This window comes from Trichechus manatus, unplaced genomic scaffold (genome assembly GCF_000243295.1).
Source record: "Trichechus manatus latirostris isolate Lorelei unplaced genomic scaffold, TriManLat1.0 scaffold00041, whole genome shotgun sequence".
NCBI classification, from domain to species: domain Eukaryota; kingdom Metazoa; phylum Chordata; class Mammalia; order Sirenia; family Trichechidae; genus Trichechus; species Trichechus manatus.
Window position 1 is genome coordinate 8939869 of NW_004443977.1, and position 18065 is coordinate 8957933.

An 18065-nucleotide genomic window follows, 5' to 3' on the forward strand; every position below is an offset into this window, starting at 1 on the left:
TCTTTTAATGAGGCTGCTAGAAAATGTTAAATGACCGTTGTGGCTCATGTGATATTTCCATTGGACAGCACTGCTCTAGGGAGAACCATGGTTTCTGGGGGCCGATCAGTCACAGCTTAGAATCCTGCATGCCCAAGATGGCAGCCACCACAAGTTTTGCTGGCACATGGGTCAGACACTGTTGCCACATTCCTCCCCTCTGCAGGACAGCCAGCTCCAGTTTTCCTTTCCTCACTCCACCTCCCCTCTCACTGAGGCAAATGGATAGCTGGGTCTGGGCCCAGCCAACACCATCAAGCTCTTCTGCTGACCTGGGCCACTCATACAGACACTGGGTCACACCTTGTCTACTATATTCCATCACTGCTTCCCCCACAACTACCATCTCCTGCTCCTCTTCATGTCTCTTCTTCTATAAAAAAGAACACTGGCCCCACCCCAGGGCTCATTCAGGCCTTCTCTTTGGTTGGAAACGTCTCTGTCCTTTGGCTGTTTGCCTCACCAATGAGTACGTCAGGGGGAGACCCACCAAAGGCCCCTGCTTGGAGGCCAAGGATTTATGAGATGGGAATTCTATCAGTATGAGGGTTCTGGACCTTTCTTTCCTTTGCGGAAGCTAAATGGTTCCCTGAAATGGAAGAGGTACCCCAGTGAAGACAGAAATGGGGTCAGAAACAAGAAGGTTAAATACCAGCAAGTTAGGAAGAGTCACTTTAGGATGGGGAAGAGAAAATCCTCATTTTTATCTGCGTGTAGGCGGCAAAAAGACTCAACTACTAGGAAACTCCCATGATATGGGAGCTCAGGGACCCCACAGTCAGTCAGTCTGGATCCTAAGACTGGGCTGCTGCATCCTTAGATGCATGGTCATGGACAAAGGAAAAAACAGTGGCTTGGAGCCATGGAAGAGGACAAATGAGGGGAGGAGGCAGGTGAAATGAGTCCTGGGGATAGGAAGGGGCAAATTACAACCCGTGCTCAAATTTGCTAGCACACGTCCTCCACCCCCGAGACCTGCGCACTTACACAGGCCAAGGCTAGGGTCAGGGGTTGGTGATGGCACAGGGAGACAGGTTTAGCAGGGAGTTCTTACCACCACTGGGCGGGGGGCTGGCCGGGGAGGTTGTCTCCATCTCCTCAAAGGCCTCCTTGTAGCTGTGCAGATGGGGCTGTCAGGGAAGAACAAAGGGTAGGAAAAATGGGGGATCCACTGGTGGCCATGCACCGAGGAGGTTGGATTTCCCCTTCAGATGGCCTGGGAAACAAGGACAGTGAGGAAACTGGTCTACAATCACCTGGCCAGCCTGACTACCCATAGCTCCTCAGGTAAATGGGGATTAAGTGAGATCTGGGCCATTCACAGCCTCAACAACTCCTTATACTTGAGAGAGTGAGAAGGTGGCTGTTTTCAAGGCCATTGTTAAGAGTGGGTGGAATTCAGGAGCATCTACCTTGGAAATATTTCAAAACAAGGCAGCAGCTAAAGAGAAGGGTTAGGGGTGGGGGACTATGGTCTTGTCAGAAGGCAGGAGAAAAAAGATGTCCAAAAGCTGTTTCTAGAATGGCTCTTTAGCCTGGATTTTATAAGACAGTTAGATGATACCTCCAAAAGTGGTCCATGGGCCACCAGCATCAAACTCATTCAGGGTGCATGTTAAAAACAGATTTCTGGGCCCATCTCAGATTTCCTACATTGGAATCTCTGGAAGGGACTTGGAAATCTACTTTTTTAACAAACTCCCTGGGTAATTGCCAACTAAAGTTTGAGATCTACTGCCTCCAACTACTGAAATGCCTCAAACATGTTGGCATCCAAGTTATACCTCCCAGGGAAACTCTATATGATCTGGTTTGGAGTTTAGAGATCATGGTCCCCTATTTCATACTCAAGGAGCCTGGTTTCGCAATGCTTAACTGCTAACCAAAAGGTCGGCAGTTCGAACCCATGAGTGGCTCCACAGGAAAAAAGACTTGGCAGTCTGCCCTCATAAAGATAACAGCCTTGGAAACCCTATGGGGCAGTTTTACTCTGTCATATAGGGTCGCTATGAGTCAGAATTAGCTCAACAGCACACAACAACATGTCATACCGTGTATCTTTAACCACCCTACTAAGGGACTCTCTTTAAGAGTCAAGAAGGGAACTTCAATCTCAGTGCTAACGTAAGAAGTGTCAGAAATTGGAGGCATAAAAGCTCTTTGTGTGTGGCGTGAGGGGAACAGGGTCCAGATTCCACACGCCAGAGAAGAGGATTGTGGGTGAGGATGCAGGGAGGACAAATACTGCTACAGGTTTACTGATAGGTCAGCCCCTCCAAGTTGACCTTCAGGTCCCGGGAGTGCTAAGGTATGCTCCACTCCCCTCTGTGGCCCAAGAAGAAGCCAAGGACTCACCTCTTTGGGACGCCCTCCAGGATTGAGAGCAATGGTAAGAGCCAGCTCTGGGGAGACACACTGGACAGGGGATCGGACTCCAGGGCTCCGGGGGGATGTGGGTTCTGGAGACTGGTTCTCATACTGTCCATCGCTGGCCGCCCGCCTCCGGAGAGGTGCTGGGGGCTCTGCAGGCTGCTTCTCCCGAGCCTGCACCCCTGGGAGGAATGGCAGGGGTAGAGGGCTATGAACATATTGTGTAAGAAATGAACAGTGGGGCCTAACCCAACCAGAGAAGGCAGTCATCTTAGCTCAGGGGCAAGCTGGAGTGGGCCTGTCTCCCCTCAGCACCTCCCCAGCCTTCCAACTTGGCCCACACCCAGGCTTTCTCTGCAGGGTGGAGGATCTGCCTAGACGGGGCTAAGCCTCCACCAGGAATCTCCACTCCACACTGCTTTGGGGCCAAAAGCACAAAGGACTGATACAAGAAACAGATGTCAACTCTGTCCAACCCCTGGAGGCAGAGGGCCAGAGCTTCCAAGCAAGGGAGGGAAGGAGGAGGGAGGGAGAGACAGTCTCCAAGGCAACTGCATCAACCAACAAGCAACATCAAGCCCATAGGGAAGAACTATTTAAAAGAGCTAAGAATGCATCATCTTGTAAGTGGTGCTCCCAAAAAGAAACAAAGGAAGAATTAATTCTTATTATGGAGTCCCAAGCCCCATCAGGCCCCTAGGATTGCTGGCCCTCTCTAGGGTGCCCCAGCCTTCATCCAGTGCTCCTTTGAAACCTCTCCCAACCTCCCTTATATTGGTCCCTTAGCTACCCACCCCCTTTTCTTGCCCCAAAGATGGCAGAGGCTCCCGCCCTGCCTTTCCCAGCAGGACAGCAGGCAAAGAGAGCCCTGAAGTCATGTGCGCCATCTGCTTTTCTGCACTTCCCTTCCTACTCCACAGGCCTGGGGATGTTGTTAACCTCACCCGCCTTCCTTCCCACTCCCTCTGCCAACAGCTGGGCTGAGGCATAGAATCCATTGCCTCATCAAGCTGGCTCCCAGAATCATAGAAAACTTACTTCCAAGGTCCCAGAGGCCAAGACCTCACCCTGGGCCAGTGGGAAGGAAGGGTGGACTCCTGATCGTGATTACCTTCTGGGAGGAGATTCTTGGCCCTGCCTTCACCACCACCAGGCAGGGAAGGAAAGACAGCTGCCCGGTGAGGTGCTGGGACTTACCAAAGGTCCCAGGTCATGTGGGACAGAGGTCCTGGCCGCAGCAGCCTCATGCCAGCACATTTGAGATCACTGCCCTATGGCACGTGCGAGCGTGCACACACACACACTCACTGCTGGCCCCCAGGACTGTGCCAGTGAAGCCAAGCAGAAATCACCCGCATTCAGATAGAATCACCTTCTACCATCCACGGTGGGGTCTTCATGCCCCCAGGCAGCCCTCAGCTCCCCTGGCATCCCCTGGCACAGCCACAAATTATGCTGTGAAAAGCACAGGCTGAGAAGCTTCTTCCAACTTGTCATGAACAACAGGCTGCCAGCTCCCAAGTGCTGGGATGGACACGGAGACACACACACACACAGTCATTCTAAGACACACACTCACACTCATCCATAATTAGGGACGAGCAGGATGGGCACGGCATCTGGACATTAAGGGCAGGAGGTGCCGAGGTAGGGTTTTGAGCCTCACTTTGGGCCCTTTACTATTCAGAGGCAGCCCTGACATCTCCACCAAGAAGGAGCCCAATGGCAGCAGGAGCTGGACTCTGCCCTCACTCTACTGCCCACAAACTATTTTTCTCAAAGCACAGAAGCACTGATGTGCCCTTATCTTCAGAATGGGAAAACAGAGGCTGTATTAGTCCTAACCAAGGGCTGTTAAGAGCCTTAACCAGATGAAAGATGGAACACCGCTTTGACAGGGTTGAGCAGCAAACTGGAATTGTCCAATCCAGGCTTCCCGGGCTCGCAGTGCAGAGACCCTGCCCTTGGGCCTTTGGCCATACTTCTCCCACCCCCACCCCTTCCCCACACAGGCCTCCAGAGAAGCTCGGTCAGAGCTGCCGCTGGTTTCATTCCTGGCAAAAAACATTAGAGGGAAACAGACACAGCCATTGATTTTCTAATAATAATTGTGACAAAGAAGGCTCATTTGGGAAAGGCTCTTGGGGTTTGGAACGGAGTGAAGCTCCAAGGTTAAAAGAAATGCATTAGGGCTGGTCTCAGCTTCCGGCTCACCCACCTCCCAGTAGCCTCTTTCTGGCAGATTCCTTGGCCTTTTCAAAAGGTGGCCAGCTTCCCTCTTTGGAGGTTTGGTGTTAGTCTTTGAAAAATGAGTTTGTCTCGATTTGAGGCACTGACTCTCCCAGACGGACAGAGAACCTTCTCCTGCTCCGACCAGGACGCTCTACATGTTTATGTGCCACGGTGGTAGCTGCAGCACGGGGGATGAGGCTGGCCTGCAGAAGGGCTCCCCAAATGCGGAGGGCATGAGACCCAGAAAAGAGGCCATTGGGACATCTGAGAATCACACCTTCTCAATTCCCCTTCTCCAACACCATCTGCCTGGCACTTGGGAGGTGTGTTCTGACCAGAGGCAGGGGGATGGACAGAATGACCTCCAAAAAGTGAAACTGCTGCAGGGCAGAGCCTTCCTCTGCAGAATGGGGAAGCCCCCACATTCCACTCCCACAGGGCCAGCCCCTTCACCACAGAGCACCCCACCACACCCGTGGCCAGCCATGGGCATCTCAGTCTTCGGACACAGTGTCTCACTGTTGTCCCCCTTGGCAAGCCCAGATCTGCCCTGAAGTGCCTGGAGAGCCATGTTCCCTCTCTCTTTCATGATGGGAGGGGAGACGGGGCATGGTGGAGGGGAGAAAAGAGAGCCCCATTGTTCCTCAGCCAAGCTGGAAAGTCTGGACACAAGCTGACAGCCAGTGTCAGAGAGAGAACACCCCTCTCTCACGTCTCAGAGACTGACTGATAATAAAAATAGGCTGGCTCCCCCCACCACCCTCCATACCATCCTCCACCCTCAACTCCAGGACTTTCTCAGTCCCTTGGCCCTGTGCTCTCTCTCAGGACCTCTGTCTCTATGTGCTCCCTCCTTACACGCACATAGGTGCCCACAGGCATGCACACACACTCACAAGCACACATGCATAGGTACAGGCACACGCACATCCTTAACCCAACAGGAATGGCAGTAGCTCACTGGAATGTTGGGCGTGAGTGAAGTCACTGAGTCACCCCTAGGACATCTGCAGTCAGCCAGCCCTAACCCAGCAGGAGACCAGCTCATGTGGTCTGAGGAAGCGAATGAAGAAAGGAGAAAAGAAAGCTGGCCCAGGAGACTCTGGAAGGTCTTGCCAGCAGGCTGGTGAGTCCAGCGTTCTACCCAGACTGAGGAGTGGGAAGCCCTTATGGTCTTTAGAATAACAACACCCCACACTTCAGGAGCCCCTTGTGGTTCTCTAAGGGCTGCTTCACATACCCTCTGGGGATGTGCAGGTACCTCATCCGAAGAGACACCATACAGGCCCCCAGATCCAATGAACAGGGCACCAGAGCAGACCCCTTTCCCAGGGAGTCCTGACGCTGCCCCCTAGGATGGTGCTGTGCTCAGGGACCAGCTTACTCCAAGGCTACCTGAAAGTGGGCTGGAGACAGTGAATGCCTTTCTTTGCACGAGTGCACGCGCACGCGTGCGCGCGCGCGCGCACACACACACACAGCTGCAGCTCTGGGAGCTGTAGTCTTAACACAAATTAATATCTACATTTTGACAACACATGGCCACCCACCACCCCTGGATTCCCTACACTGGGGTCAGGCCTTGTCACATGCCTCCTCTACGCCACCCTCCTAGATGGGCCACCTCCACCCCGCAGACCCAGCTCTTCTTTCTCTTTCCAGTCTTCCGATTTCCAAAAGACTGGGTTCCTCAGCTCCAGACGAAGGGGCTGGGTGTTCAGCTGCATGCCTGGGGCTCCAGAAGTGAGGGGGTCCGGGAGGCCACCTGCTGGGCCAGGGCACCAGAAAGCCACACGGCAACTACACTAGTAGCTCCAGGGCAAGCCATGCCAGCTCCCCTCAGGACAGGGCCACCACCCCAGAGCCTGCCCCAAACCCCAGGCCCTGCTGAACACTGCACTCCCCACCAGTGGGCCAAGAAAGTAGAGGGAGTGGAGAAGCGGTGGGGGGCGGTCTGCTAGAGCCATCTCCCAATTATCCATGGACTAGGGAAAGGAATCAGTGAAAATCCTAGACATTGTCATTGGGAGCCAATAGTTCCCACCACCCTCTAAGTCTTTTCCTAGAACTGCTCAATGTCATGGCATGGGGCAGCCTAAGACCGCCATTTTCTCCCTGACCTTGGCCTCCAGGCTTAGAGGAGCAGAAGACAGGATCAGATGACGTCCTTTCAGTAGTAAAGGCTTATGGGCCTGTATGTCCAATACAGTAGGGGGTCGAGGTCAGTGGTCTACATCATCCCCATATAAGGTCACTTAATCCCTGATGAGGGTCCACTGTGTCTGGGGTGTGTCACAGCCACTATGCCAAAGGCAGGGCTTTAGGGCTTGTCATCCCTCCATTTTTCAGATTAGGAAAATGAGGTTTGAGTAATTCAGAGATTTGCCAAGGTCACAGAGGTGGTCACAGGCAGAGCCAGGACAACAACCTGGGGCTCTGACTCTTGGCCATGGGTCCTAGGATCAGAGATTCAGGAGGAGGTCAGCAGAGGTACTCTACCCAGGCCATGCCCTACTCAAGAGTGGACGGAGCAGTAGATGCTGAGGCATCACTCTTGGCCTGTACCCGGCGCCCTATGCACAGTGCAGCCTGGTCCCTTGGGGGGTCTGGCCAGGATGGCCAGAGTGCTAGGCTGAACCAAGCCCTCACTGAGGGCAAGGGGCACCCTCATTGCAAAGCCCTGTGTCTCCATGGGGAGCCCCAAAAGTGAGTCTAGTTACTCCAGAGTTCATTGCTAGCAGGCAAGGCCAAGGCCAGAAGCATCAGGCCTGTGTCCATGCAGAAGTGGGAGCAGTGCTCATGCAGGGAGGATGGGAGGATGGAGGGAAAGAGGTTGGAGAGAGGAAGAGGTGGGCAGGGAAAGAGAAGAGGGGGCAGTGAGAAAAGAGGGAGAGAAAAGAGAATAAGAAAGAGATGGAATGAGGGAAAGGAAGAGAAGTAAGGAGGAAATGGAGAAGACAGGAGAAGAATGAGTGAGAGAAGAGAATGGACAAGAGATCGGAAGGAACAGCACGTGGTGAAGAGAGGAAAGAGAGAAACTAAGAGTTAAAATGAGGGACAGAGAGCTATAAAGAATGAAAGGAGAAAGAGAGGAGCCAACCAGAGATGGAAGAGGATCGGAGCCGATGGAGAGGAGGGTGCTGGAAGCTGACACTCTGCCCGATGCCCTGCAGTTTGGCATTATATGCTGCCCAACCCCCGCCCCAGGGGAGCCGGCAGGGAGTGGTAGGCAAGCAAAAGGAAGGCAGGGGTTGAGGGGAGACACCAGGCAAGGAGGCCACCCCACCAGTGGCACAAAGGACAGATGGACACAGGACACATGGAGAACGCAGGGGATGAGGAATTCAACAAGACAAAACAAAACAAAAACAAAGAGAAAATCAAGATTAGTTGATGTTGAGAGTCTGGGAACTGGCCAAACACTGAAGGGCTGTGGGAAGGGCGTCAAACAAGAAGAGAGGTTGGACTGCGGTCTTGCTTCTCAAAAGGACCTCTTGCTGTCAGTATGACACCATGTCTCTCTCTTTTCTACCACCAGAGTGGGAGGAAGAAGGTGCTGGCTGGGGCCAGGAGATTTCAGTCCCGGTCACCCATACCCTCACCAGCTCCTCACAGTCACCATGGCCTTCCCAAGGCCTCTCCTAGTTTTACCGTCACCTGCCTCTTCCTGATTCAGCTGTGACCCTACCTAGTCTGAGCCCAAGGGTCACACTCCCTAGCATGCTAGCATTCCTTAGCCTTTTGCTTGTCAGTCAGACCCTCCTTAATAATTCTCTTCCCCAGGTACCATTGTGCTTTTCCATTCCTGCCCAAAGCTGCTGAATGCCACCAGAGAAAGTCCTAAAGTGAACCTGTTTGGATGCACTATAGGGAACTTCTATATTATCCTTTTATTCACCCTGTTGACTCCCAATTCCCTTTCACACCACAGGATCTTCTCTAACCCTTTTCATTCTCTTTTAGTGGCCAATCCCAGCCGTCCTGGCTTCCAGGGCACCATGTTCTTCAGCTTCCCTCTACTTTGAAAACTGCTCCATTCCAGTTTCCTTTGATGATTCTACCTCATTTCTCTGACCTCTAAATGTGGGAAGCCCCAGGACTCAATCCTGGCACCTTATCTCCACCTGCACTCAGCTGGTAGGTGCTGTCATCCAATCCCATGCTTTACATGACATCCATATGCTAACAACTCCAAAACTTCTTCCTAAGCTCCAGCCTTTCCCACTTAAAGTCCTGATTCCACTCCTCTTGGAATCTCATGAGCTTCTCAAACCTAACAAATCCAAAATCACACTTCCAATATTCCCTCTAAACTTGCTCTTTCCACATTCTGACCCGTCTCAGTAAAGAGCAACTCAGGCCAAAAACCTTGACTTTTTTCTTTCTCATATCTCATCTCTAATCCATCTGTAAATCCTCTTGGCTTTATCTTCAAAATATGTCTACAATCTGAGCACTTCTCACCATCTCCACTGTTACCACCCTGATCAACAGTAGTAGCCTCCTAACTGGTCTCCCTCCTTCTATCCTGAACACATAGAACAATTCAGACGATGTCACACCTCTGCCCAAATCCTTCCAAAGCCTTCTCATGGCACACAGAGTAAAAGCCAAAGTTCTTAGGATCACTTACAAAACCCACTGCAAGCTTGCCTCCATTCTGACTTCATGTCCCACTACACTCCCCTCAATCACTCTGTTCTAGCCACACCAGGAACTTGCCTCAGGGCCTTTGCACTTGCTTCTCCATATGGCCTTCACCTCCCAGTGAAGCCTTCCCTGACCATCCTATGTAAAGTACAACTACCTATCCACCCTCTACCTCTCACTGGCACTTCACCTCTTTATTTATTTTCTCCAAGGCACTTATCACCCATCTGACAGATTATACAGTATTTGTTTATTTTTTTATTGTCTATCTCCTCCAGCTAGAATGGAAGTGTCATGAAGGCAAGGGTTTGTCTCTATTTTGTTTGCCACCATTTTCCCAGAGCCTAGACTAGCACATACCACTGGTTAGGAGTTCATGTTGAATAAATGATTGAATGAGCCTTGACCTCATCTCCTATTTCTATGATGAAGTATGAAAGGTGGGTTCTCAATTCAAGCTCTCAAATATTGACACTAATTTTTTTTATCTTTATCCATCCTTTATTGTTATTTCACCAAGAGATGTCTTATCTCCTGGTTGAGCCTAAACTATCCACTTGAGATCCTAAGCCTATCCCTTTTACCTCCTTCGAGACCTTATTCTATCACTTTATTTCTTTCTCTTATATCTTTTTCTTCTCCCTCCTCCCTCCATAGTCAATCTCTCCCTCTCCAAATCCTCTACTTAAAAATATTCTTATGACTCCTATATTTACAAAAGAGTTCCCAATATCCTGCTACTCTCTGTAGTTACCATTCTCTCCGCTTTATCACAAAACCACTCAAAAGAGTGGTTGACATGTTGTCTTCACTTCCTCTCCACTCACCCCTCAGTCCCTCAGAGTCTGGCTTCTGTCACCATCACTGGACAACTGATTGGCACACTCAGTGAATTTTTCTCAGTCCTCCTCCTCATGACCTCTCCACAGTGACATTGCTAACCCCTACACCCTTCATTTTTTAAATCCTTCACTATTTTGACTTTGGTGATAAAGCACTGTTCTGAGTCTCCTCTCACTGCTCTGAACATTCGTTCTCAGTCCCTTTTACAGTCTCCACTTTCCCTCATGACCATGTATACTAGGTTCTTTTCTCCCCATTTTCAAAGCTTCAACTTTCACTTCTGTGAGGATGACTCCAAAATATAGAGCTCTTGCCACTCTTTTAAGCCCCAACTCCAGATGTTCAACTGCCTTCCACACATTTCTACCTAGAGGCTCCACTGTCACCTCAAACTCAGCATAACTTAACATGAGTTCTTCATCTTGCACCAAACCAGCTCTGCCTCCTGACTCCAAACTTGTTAATGGAACCACCATTCTGTTTCTATTTATGGACCCTCAGAATCATCTTTGATGTCTACCTCTACCTTACTCACTACATCTAATCAATTTGTAAGTGTATTGGTTCTACTCCCACATTGTCCTTGGCATCCATCTCTTCTTTTTAATTCCCATGGTCAGCACTCTAATCCACTCCCCCATCACCTAGGCCATATAATAACTTCCTAGCATCTCCCTACTCTCACTCCTCTATTTTCCATTCTTCCTGTCAAAAGCCACCAGACACATCTTTCTAACCTCTAACTCTGATCATGGTACATTCCCCTGACTAAATCACAGTAATGGCTTCCCATATTGTTGCTAGGTAAAATTCAAGCTCCTTAGTCTGCTATCTGAAGCATCTAGAGACAGGTCCCAGGCTACTTTTCCTGGCTCTTCCTCACATAGCCTATATGCTCTCAATCTATTTACCATTCTTCAAATATTTCCTATGCTTTCCTGTCTTCATCCAACTGTTCACTATGAACTTTGTCTCTCTAATGACCCCACCCACTTTCAAAATCTGATCCATATTTTAAGGATCCATTTAAAATTCATACTCAACACACAGCCTCTCCAATCTCTCTGATAGTGATCTCTCCTGCTTCACTTCACTCCCACAGAACTGTCCGTACTTCTCTTATTACAAATGGTTTGATTTTAAAGTTCCAGTTCTTTCTTCCCCTACTAAACCTTAGATTCCTTAAGGATAAGATTCATATCTGATTTCCAATATGCACTGAAATCTCTACCTCTAGAGACATCTGAGATCAGTATAGTCACAGAATCAGGAACATAAGATAACTTGATTAGACTCACCAACTCTGACTCTTATTTCTTTTTCTTGTCTTGCTGCATTGACTAGGACAGCCAATACATTGCTGAATGATAGTGGTGATAACAGGCATCCTTATCTTGTCCCTGACTGCAATGGAAATTCTTCTAATGTTTCTTAAGAAAGTATGATACGTACTATAGATTTCTGGTACGTACCTTCATCAAGTTTAAAAAAAAACAAAAACCTGTGGCTACATTCTCTGAGCTCTAAGCTGAAATATGACATAAAAGGTGGTTGGATGAAAGTGGAATGAACTAGGGGCATAGTACTGAAGTACGGAGGGCAGCCAAAGAGGGAAAGATAGACCTAAGGGAGAAAAGCCAGGAGAAACCAGATCAAGTTCTGGGCCTTGAGAAGGTTCTCTCTCAGACCTGAATTTCTTAGGTTACTCATGTTGAAGCTTATGTTCCAGCTTCTTGCAAAAGAATGTAGAACGAACAAAAAGAGGTGGTGCTGGAGTCTATCCTCATTGGCTCCCAGACTGTTTATACACATTTGTCCTGCCTCTGCCCCTTTATCTAGATAACCACTGCAGACCCCCTAAAGGGCTACTGAGGAAGTTGTGCAAGTAGGAACTGCTGACATAAGAAATTCTGTTGATGACAGAACATGGACCAAAGAGGCAACTTTCTAGTCCTGGGGGACAAAATGTGACTTCCCCTCTGCACAGCTCATCCCTTCTCCTGACTGAGTCACTGACAGTTGGTGGAGATGGTAGCAGGACTGGGGGATGGAGACGCTGTGTGCCAACAATATCCCTTCCTATGACTTCTTGGCAGTCAAATCCTGAGAGGCTAGAGGATATGGAGGTTGATGGTCATGACCTTGGAAAGTGGCAGGAAAGAAAAGGCTCAGGGGAGATCCCCTACAAGGTGGACATCCCTCCGGGGCCCATTAGGGTTATAGCTTCTTCTTGAGCAAGCTCTAGGAGAGCTATAAGGAAGGGCTCTGGTACAGGGAGGAAATTCATCCTGCTCCCCCAGAGAGGTGTTTCCTGGATCCTGTCTACCAGTCAGCTAGAGTGGTCACTGTTCCTAGGCCACACCTCCAACTCTGCAAAATATTGGGAGGTGAACTAAATCCCCAGGAAATTTGGGTAGCCTCATCCCTCTTCCCTCCAAAAAAAAAAAAGAAATATATATATATATATATATATACATATATATATAGGAGGAAAGGGTATCTGCCGACAATGAATCCAAAAGGGTCATTATCTCAGGGGCCCAGATGTGGGATAAGGAAGAAGGCAGCAGATCCATCTGGACCATCCCATGGAGCATATTACCCTAGCATTACAGAGCAACTCATCCTGTGTTTTGATTTTCAGGTAAAGGTAATGGTAGACCAGCCCTCCAGGGGATGAAGCTCGGATCATCAGTTTCTGTGGTGTGAATTTCAAGCTACCCATAGTGTAACAACTGGCTCTCAAAATTCCTGAATACTGAATAATCTTCACTTGCAAGCCAGTAAGAGCTGGCTCCAGTACTCCAATGGAAAAAGTACTCCCATTTCAGTGTTCTATACACCCCCAGAGGTATAGGGGAGAGTGGAGGTAAAATAAGTCTCCTGCTGAGTGCCCTCTGTCCCTAGGTTAGAGTCAGGCTTTGGTATGGGGATTGTAAGAGGTAAGGAGGTTCATGACGCTTAGCCATAACTACCTTGAGCCCCTCCCAAAGGGACTCTTCTCACCCCATTCTTATCATCAGAAGCATTTGCTACCACAGAGGTCCCTGCACACACTCTGAACATGACTTTTAGTAACGTGAACCCAGACCTGCCATCTCCTTAGGATTCTGTCTTTCCTTTCTGCCTAACATGTGGAGAGTCCCTTAGCTTCCTCAGGGATGGAACTGGGCCTGTGTCCTCTTGGGAATCTTTACAGACTTCAGTGAAACTCTAACTTCTTTGCAGTTCCCCTCCTCCAGCCAAATGCTCAATCCCAGGCCCGATCGAGAGCAAGTCAGACTTCTCAGGTTAGCCAATGTCTGATGCCTAATACTTGGGCTAAAAGCAGAGATTATTTGCCATTCTCTATCCCTTTGATCAGGTAACCTCTAGAGGTGGTTCCAATGAGCCCTGACTCTGGGCAAAGGCCCTGGGGCCATAGGTAGCACGGAGAAGGGCCTTCAAGGATCTGTGAGGCTACTGCTGGTCTGAAGTAGGGGGAAAGTCTACCCTGCCTGGAGGCAGAAGATTGGACAGGCTAACTCTAAAGAAATGCCTTGCTTGAGTCTCGATGGCTCTGTAACAATGCCCACTGCGCAGAAGGAAAAGAGCAAAACCACCGGGAAGCCCCACAATTCCCAGAGCCTGAGTACAGTGTTTGCCCTGAAGACCCACGGTGACCTGGGGAACTAGGAGTTCCAGGATAGGTCTCTGCTTTCTCTAAGAGCTCTCACCACAAGAGCCAGCAGAGGAGGTATTGGAACTGTGCACTCTGCTCTCTTCTGAAGTACAGCCGGAGGGCAACCATGCCCTACACCCAGGTCCTAGACCTAGCCTGAGCCAGCTGGCCTGCTCCCTTAGCTGCTTCCCCAAACCCACCATCCATCCCTAGGGAGGGTGTCTTCTTCCCTCCCTGCAGCTGGCCTGTGATTCAGCTTCCCCTAAATTTAGGAAAAAGGGTGGAGATCAGAGCCAGCTGCTCGGGTCCTCTTCTCCTCCCTGAGTGGAGGGGAGGCACAAGGCTCACCTAGCTGCATACTCTTATGCACCACCCCTGCCTGGTGTCATCTCCACCACAAAATCAACCTACAGGATCACCTGCCCAGTTTGGCTTCCCCATAGAATAGTCATGGGCTTAGAGCCTCAGGGACCATTGACCCTCCCCAACATGGTACTGGATGCTCAGCCCTGCTGGGGGCTTTCTTGCCTTTATCTCTCTAAAGAGTCCCTCTGGCTGCCCCCTGCTCGCCTCTCCCCTCTTGGGAAGATGTGTCCATCCTCTGACAGGGAAATGCAGCTTCGTTTCCCAGCTCCTGTTTCCCATACAGGCTGGTCCTACAAGGAGGACTAACAGGAAATCTGACCAAAAAGGGTGACCTTGCCGTACCCCATTCAGAGAAATGTCCTAAAAGATACCCTCAGGGTTGAACACTCAGAGCCAAGGAGCATTGTCTCCAGCTTCGCAGTGGCCTCTGGGAAGGCTCAGGAGGGAAGGGGTGTCTGCGGAGGCCTCCTTCAACCCTTCCCCACTCCTCCCCATGGAAACTAAGTGCGAGGACAGAGCACTGCAGGCAGCTGCAGAAAGCATCTTCTCTCTGCCTAGAACATCCACATCTACACTCCAGCCCCAAAGTCACCACCTCCAGGAGGCTTGCCCTAACTGCCCGAGGTGGTAGGTCTTGCTTTCCCCTGGGTTCCCTTGGTGCCCACTTCCATAGTAGAACACACTGCACTCTGGTAGCATTATATGTCTGTGTGCCTGTCCCCTCACTAGACTGTAAGCTCCTTGAGGGCAGAACCCAAGAGACAATCATCTCTGAATCTCAGTGCCTGGCCTGGTGCCTAGCAGGCATGAATGCAGGAAGGTATGGCCAGCACGTGGCTCCTAACTGTCTCTGCCTGGGCCAAAGCTGCACCAGCCAAAGGCTGATTGCTATGTCTGCACTCCCTCCCCCAGCAAGACCAGCCAAGAACAAGGCAGGGAGGGGCAGAGGGAATAAGGAGGTAACACCTAGGATTGATGGCCCCTGAGGTTCTTACCTGCTACCCGGTGGGCCACCAGCCCTTCCAGGTTCAATGGCTCTTCCTCTGGAGTTCGGGATGGGTCTGAAGTTACCTCCTTTGGTGGGAGCTGAGACTGTGCGGGCAGGCCAGGGAGAGAGGCCGGGGGCTGCTGAGGCCCTTGAGGGCTATGGGCATTTGGAACAAAGGCAGACGAGGAGGAGGAGGAGGCTGGGCTCTTTGGACGGAAACTCTGGTTAGGCCCAGCTGGACACGGCTGACAATCGTAAGGCGAGTAAGACCTTCCAGTCGGGATGGACTCCAGGGAGGCCCGTGGGGCCAGCTCAGCAGTTCCCAAGGAATGCCCACTCGGGATGTAGCCAGATCTAGACTGGGTCAGTGGCTTAGACTGGTGGGAGGATCTGGAGAAGGGCTGAGAGGAGAGTGGGGAAGCCCCTGGCCAGGCCCCTGGGACACTCTGGGACTTGTGAAGGGGGGCAGCAGCTGAGGCCGGCTCCAGATCCAGCATCAGCATGTTGAGGGCTTCAATGGACTGCTCAATCTCCTGCTGGGAGGCTGCCCTTGGGAACTCGGGGAGACCAGGGGTTGGGGTCTCTGCCAGTGGCTGAGGGCTGGGCCTGCTGAGCCCTAGACTCTCCAAGTGGGCTTTTTCCTGCTGACGGGGAGGGGGGCGAGGCTGCTGCTGCTGCTGCTGCTGCTGCTGCTGCTGCTGCTGCTGCCAGGAATTCAGCCCCCTCTGTACTGCCTCCCGGCTGCTTCCACTGCGGGCTGGAGCTGGGGGCAGCTGGGGCTCAGTTTCCGGAAAGGACTGAGAGCGGAACATACTGCTGAGGTCATGGCCGTAGTGGGAGGTGGTCACTGGCTGTGGCCAGGATGGGTGGGGCCCCTCCCGTTGGTACCCAGCTAAACCTTCCTGTGCAGAGTAGGAGGGCCGCACAGGGGCTGGGTGGTCAGCATGGGCAGGGATCACCCGACTGGCCGACTCGTAGAGGTAGCCCCCGCCATTAACCATGGGTTCCACTGGGTAGGGCTTGTCCAGACCATTGGTCAGTGGGGACAGGGCCTCCGTGTAGCCCCCCTCACTGGTGTTGGTAACCCCATCCAGGGAGGACAGTGTACCCATGCTGCCCACACTGTGCCCGTCCTGGATGGGTAGCTCATCATCCAGGATGTCCGTCTCCCGCTCAGATGTCAAAGCCCCGCCATTGACATGCACCTGGGCTGGGACAACATGTCGGCCAGAGGAGGGCGCGGCAGGAACCCCAGCCTGGCGGGACCTGAGGTGCTGGGCGTGGTACATGGGGCCTTCCTTCTCTCGCTCTAAGCCAAAGCCACTAAGCAGGCGATCCAGCTCACGCTTCTCCTCAGGGCTCAGGGCAACCGGGGCACTGGAGGGGCCCGGGACAGGCTCATCGGTCTTGTCTGTCTTGGTGGAGGCTGTGGAGTTGCCCGAGTCACTGCTTACAGACAGTGTGTGCTCCACGTGGTTGGGGGTGGCCGAGAGGGTGGGGCGTGTGGTATTGACGGCCCCAGTGCTGCCGTGCAGGGAGTCCTTCTTCTTCACCTTGGCGTAGAGACTCCCGTCCAGTGGCCCCTGGGTGTGTCCCACCACCTCTGTAAGGGGGGACAGCAGATAGCAGAGGTCAGTGGGGGTAGGGGCATCTTCTGTTCTCCCGAGAAAGGAGCTAAGAGCTGTCATTCCCTGGATCCTAAAATCTTTCCTCTCACCACTCTGTGAGAGAGCCGAGGTGGGGAACAGGAAAAGACAAAAGGACCCCCACCCTAGGCTTTTGGGCAGAGCCCTCACCAACACACGACTTCAGGCCAAGCAGAGCCTACGATCGGGCGGGGTTGCAAAGTGCCCCAGTCCATAGCCTTGGCTCTGGCATTTTACTAGCTACCTGACCATGAAAACATAAACTACTCTCTGGGCTTCAGTTTCCTTATCTGTAAAACCGGGATAATAATAGCTTTGTTGTTGTTGTTAGCTTTCCTCAAGCCCCCCACTCATGGTGACCCCATGCACAATGGAGCAAAACTCTAGCCAGTCCCGCACCATCCCCATGATCAGTTGTGGATCAGACCGCTGTGACCCAGAGGGTTTTCATTGGCTGATTTTCAAAAGTAGATCACCAGGCCTTTCTTCCTAGTCCTAGTCTAGAAGCTCCACTGAAACCTGTTCAGCATCACAGCAACACGTAAGTCTCCACCAACAGACTGGTGGTGGCTGTACATGAGGTGCGTTGGCTGGAATCTAACCCAGGTCTCCTGCATGGGAGGCAAGAATTCTATCCCTGAACCACCACTGCCCTCATAAAAGTAGGTTGAACCATATGGAAATGCCAATATTCATTGGACATGCAATGCTGTAAGTTTAAATTAGTTGACATTTACGGCAGGTGAGAGCTCAGCAGCTGGGAGCCACACCATCGCCATGGTCACTATCATTAATTCCTGAATGATGACATCCAAGCAGAATCAGTCCACCTCCCCACTCCACCTCAGAAAGTTTCACTTTCATCCCCGCTCTCTGATTCCTGGAATTCCCTCACTGGGCTAGAGGGAAAACCCAGGACAGGTAGCCATTGCTTTGGCTTCACACAGAGGTGTGGAGAGTCAGTCCTCTCTATCCTTTGACAGGGAAGCCAGGGAAGAGCGTAGAAGGGCAGTAGGGGTGTAGGGCTGGGGCTGTCTAAGACAATCTTGCCCTCCTCATCCACAGCTGAGTCTGTCTCTGGCTCAACACAAAGAATTTCCTAAAACCACTCAGACATAAAATGCCATTCATTCCACCCACTGCCACATTTCCAGAGGCCTCTCTGGGGTCCTCCCCCAGCCCTGCCCACTCCTCACCGACCCCTCCCCAGCATGAGCAAGCTCGGACCACATCACTGAAGCCTCAGGGGAAAGGGCACTGGTCACGCCAG

At 51.4% G+C, this 18065-nt stretch overlaps 1 protein-coding gene across 3 annotated transcripts in view; it reads right to left on the reverse strand.

Moving 5' to 3' along the window:
- The window catches only part of TNS1 (tensin 1), a 109163-nt gene that overhangs the window by 35254 nt on the left and 55844 nt on the right, over positions 1 to 18065 (reverse strand). For all 3 annotated transcript variants that reach the window (XM_023731281.1, XM_012555556.2, XM_023731280.1), the window contains 3 exons: positions 15157 to 16752; positions 2395 to 2591; positions 1094 to 1169 (listed from right to left, as the gene is read on the reverse strand). In XM_023731281.1, the coding sequence (XP_023587049.1) occupies positions 1094 to 1169; positions 2395 to 2591; positions 15157 to 16752 (1869 nt within the window). The remainder of the gene's footprint in view (positions 1 to 1093; positions 1170 to 2394; positions 2592 to 15156; positions 16753 to 18065) is intronic.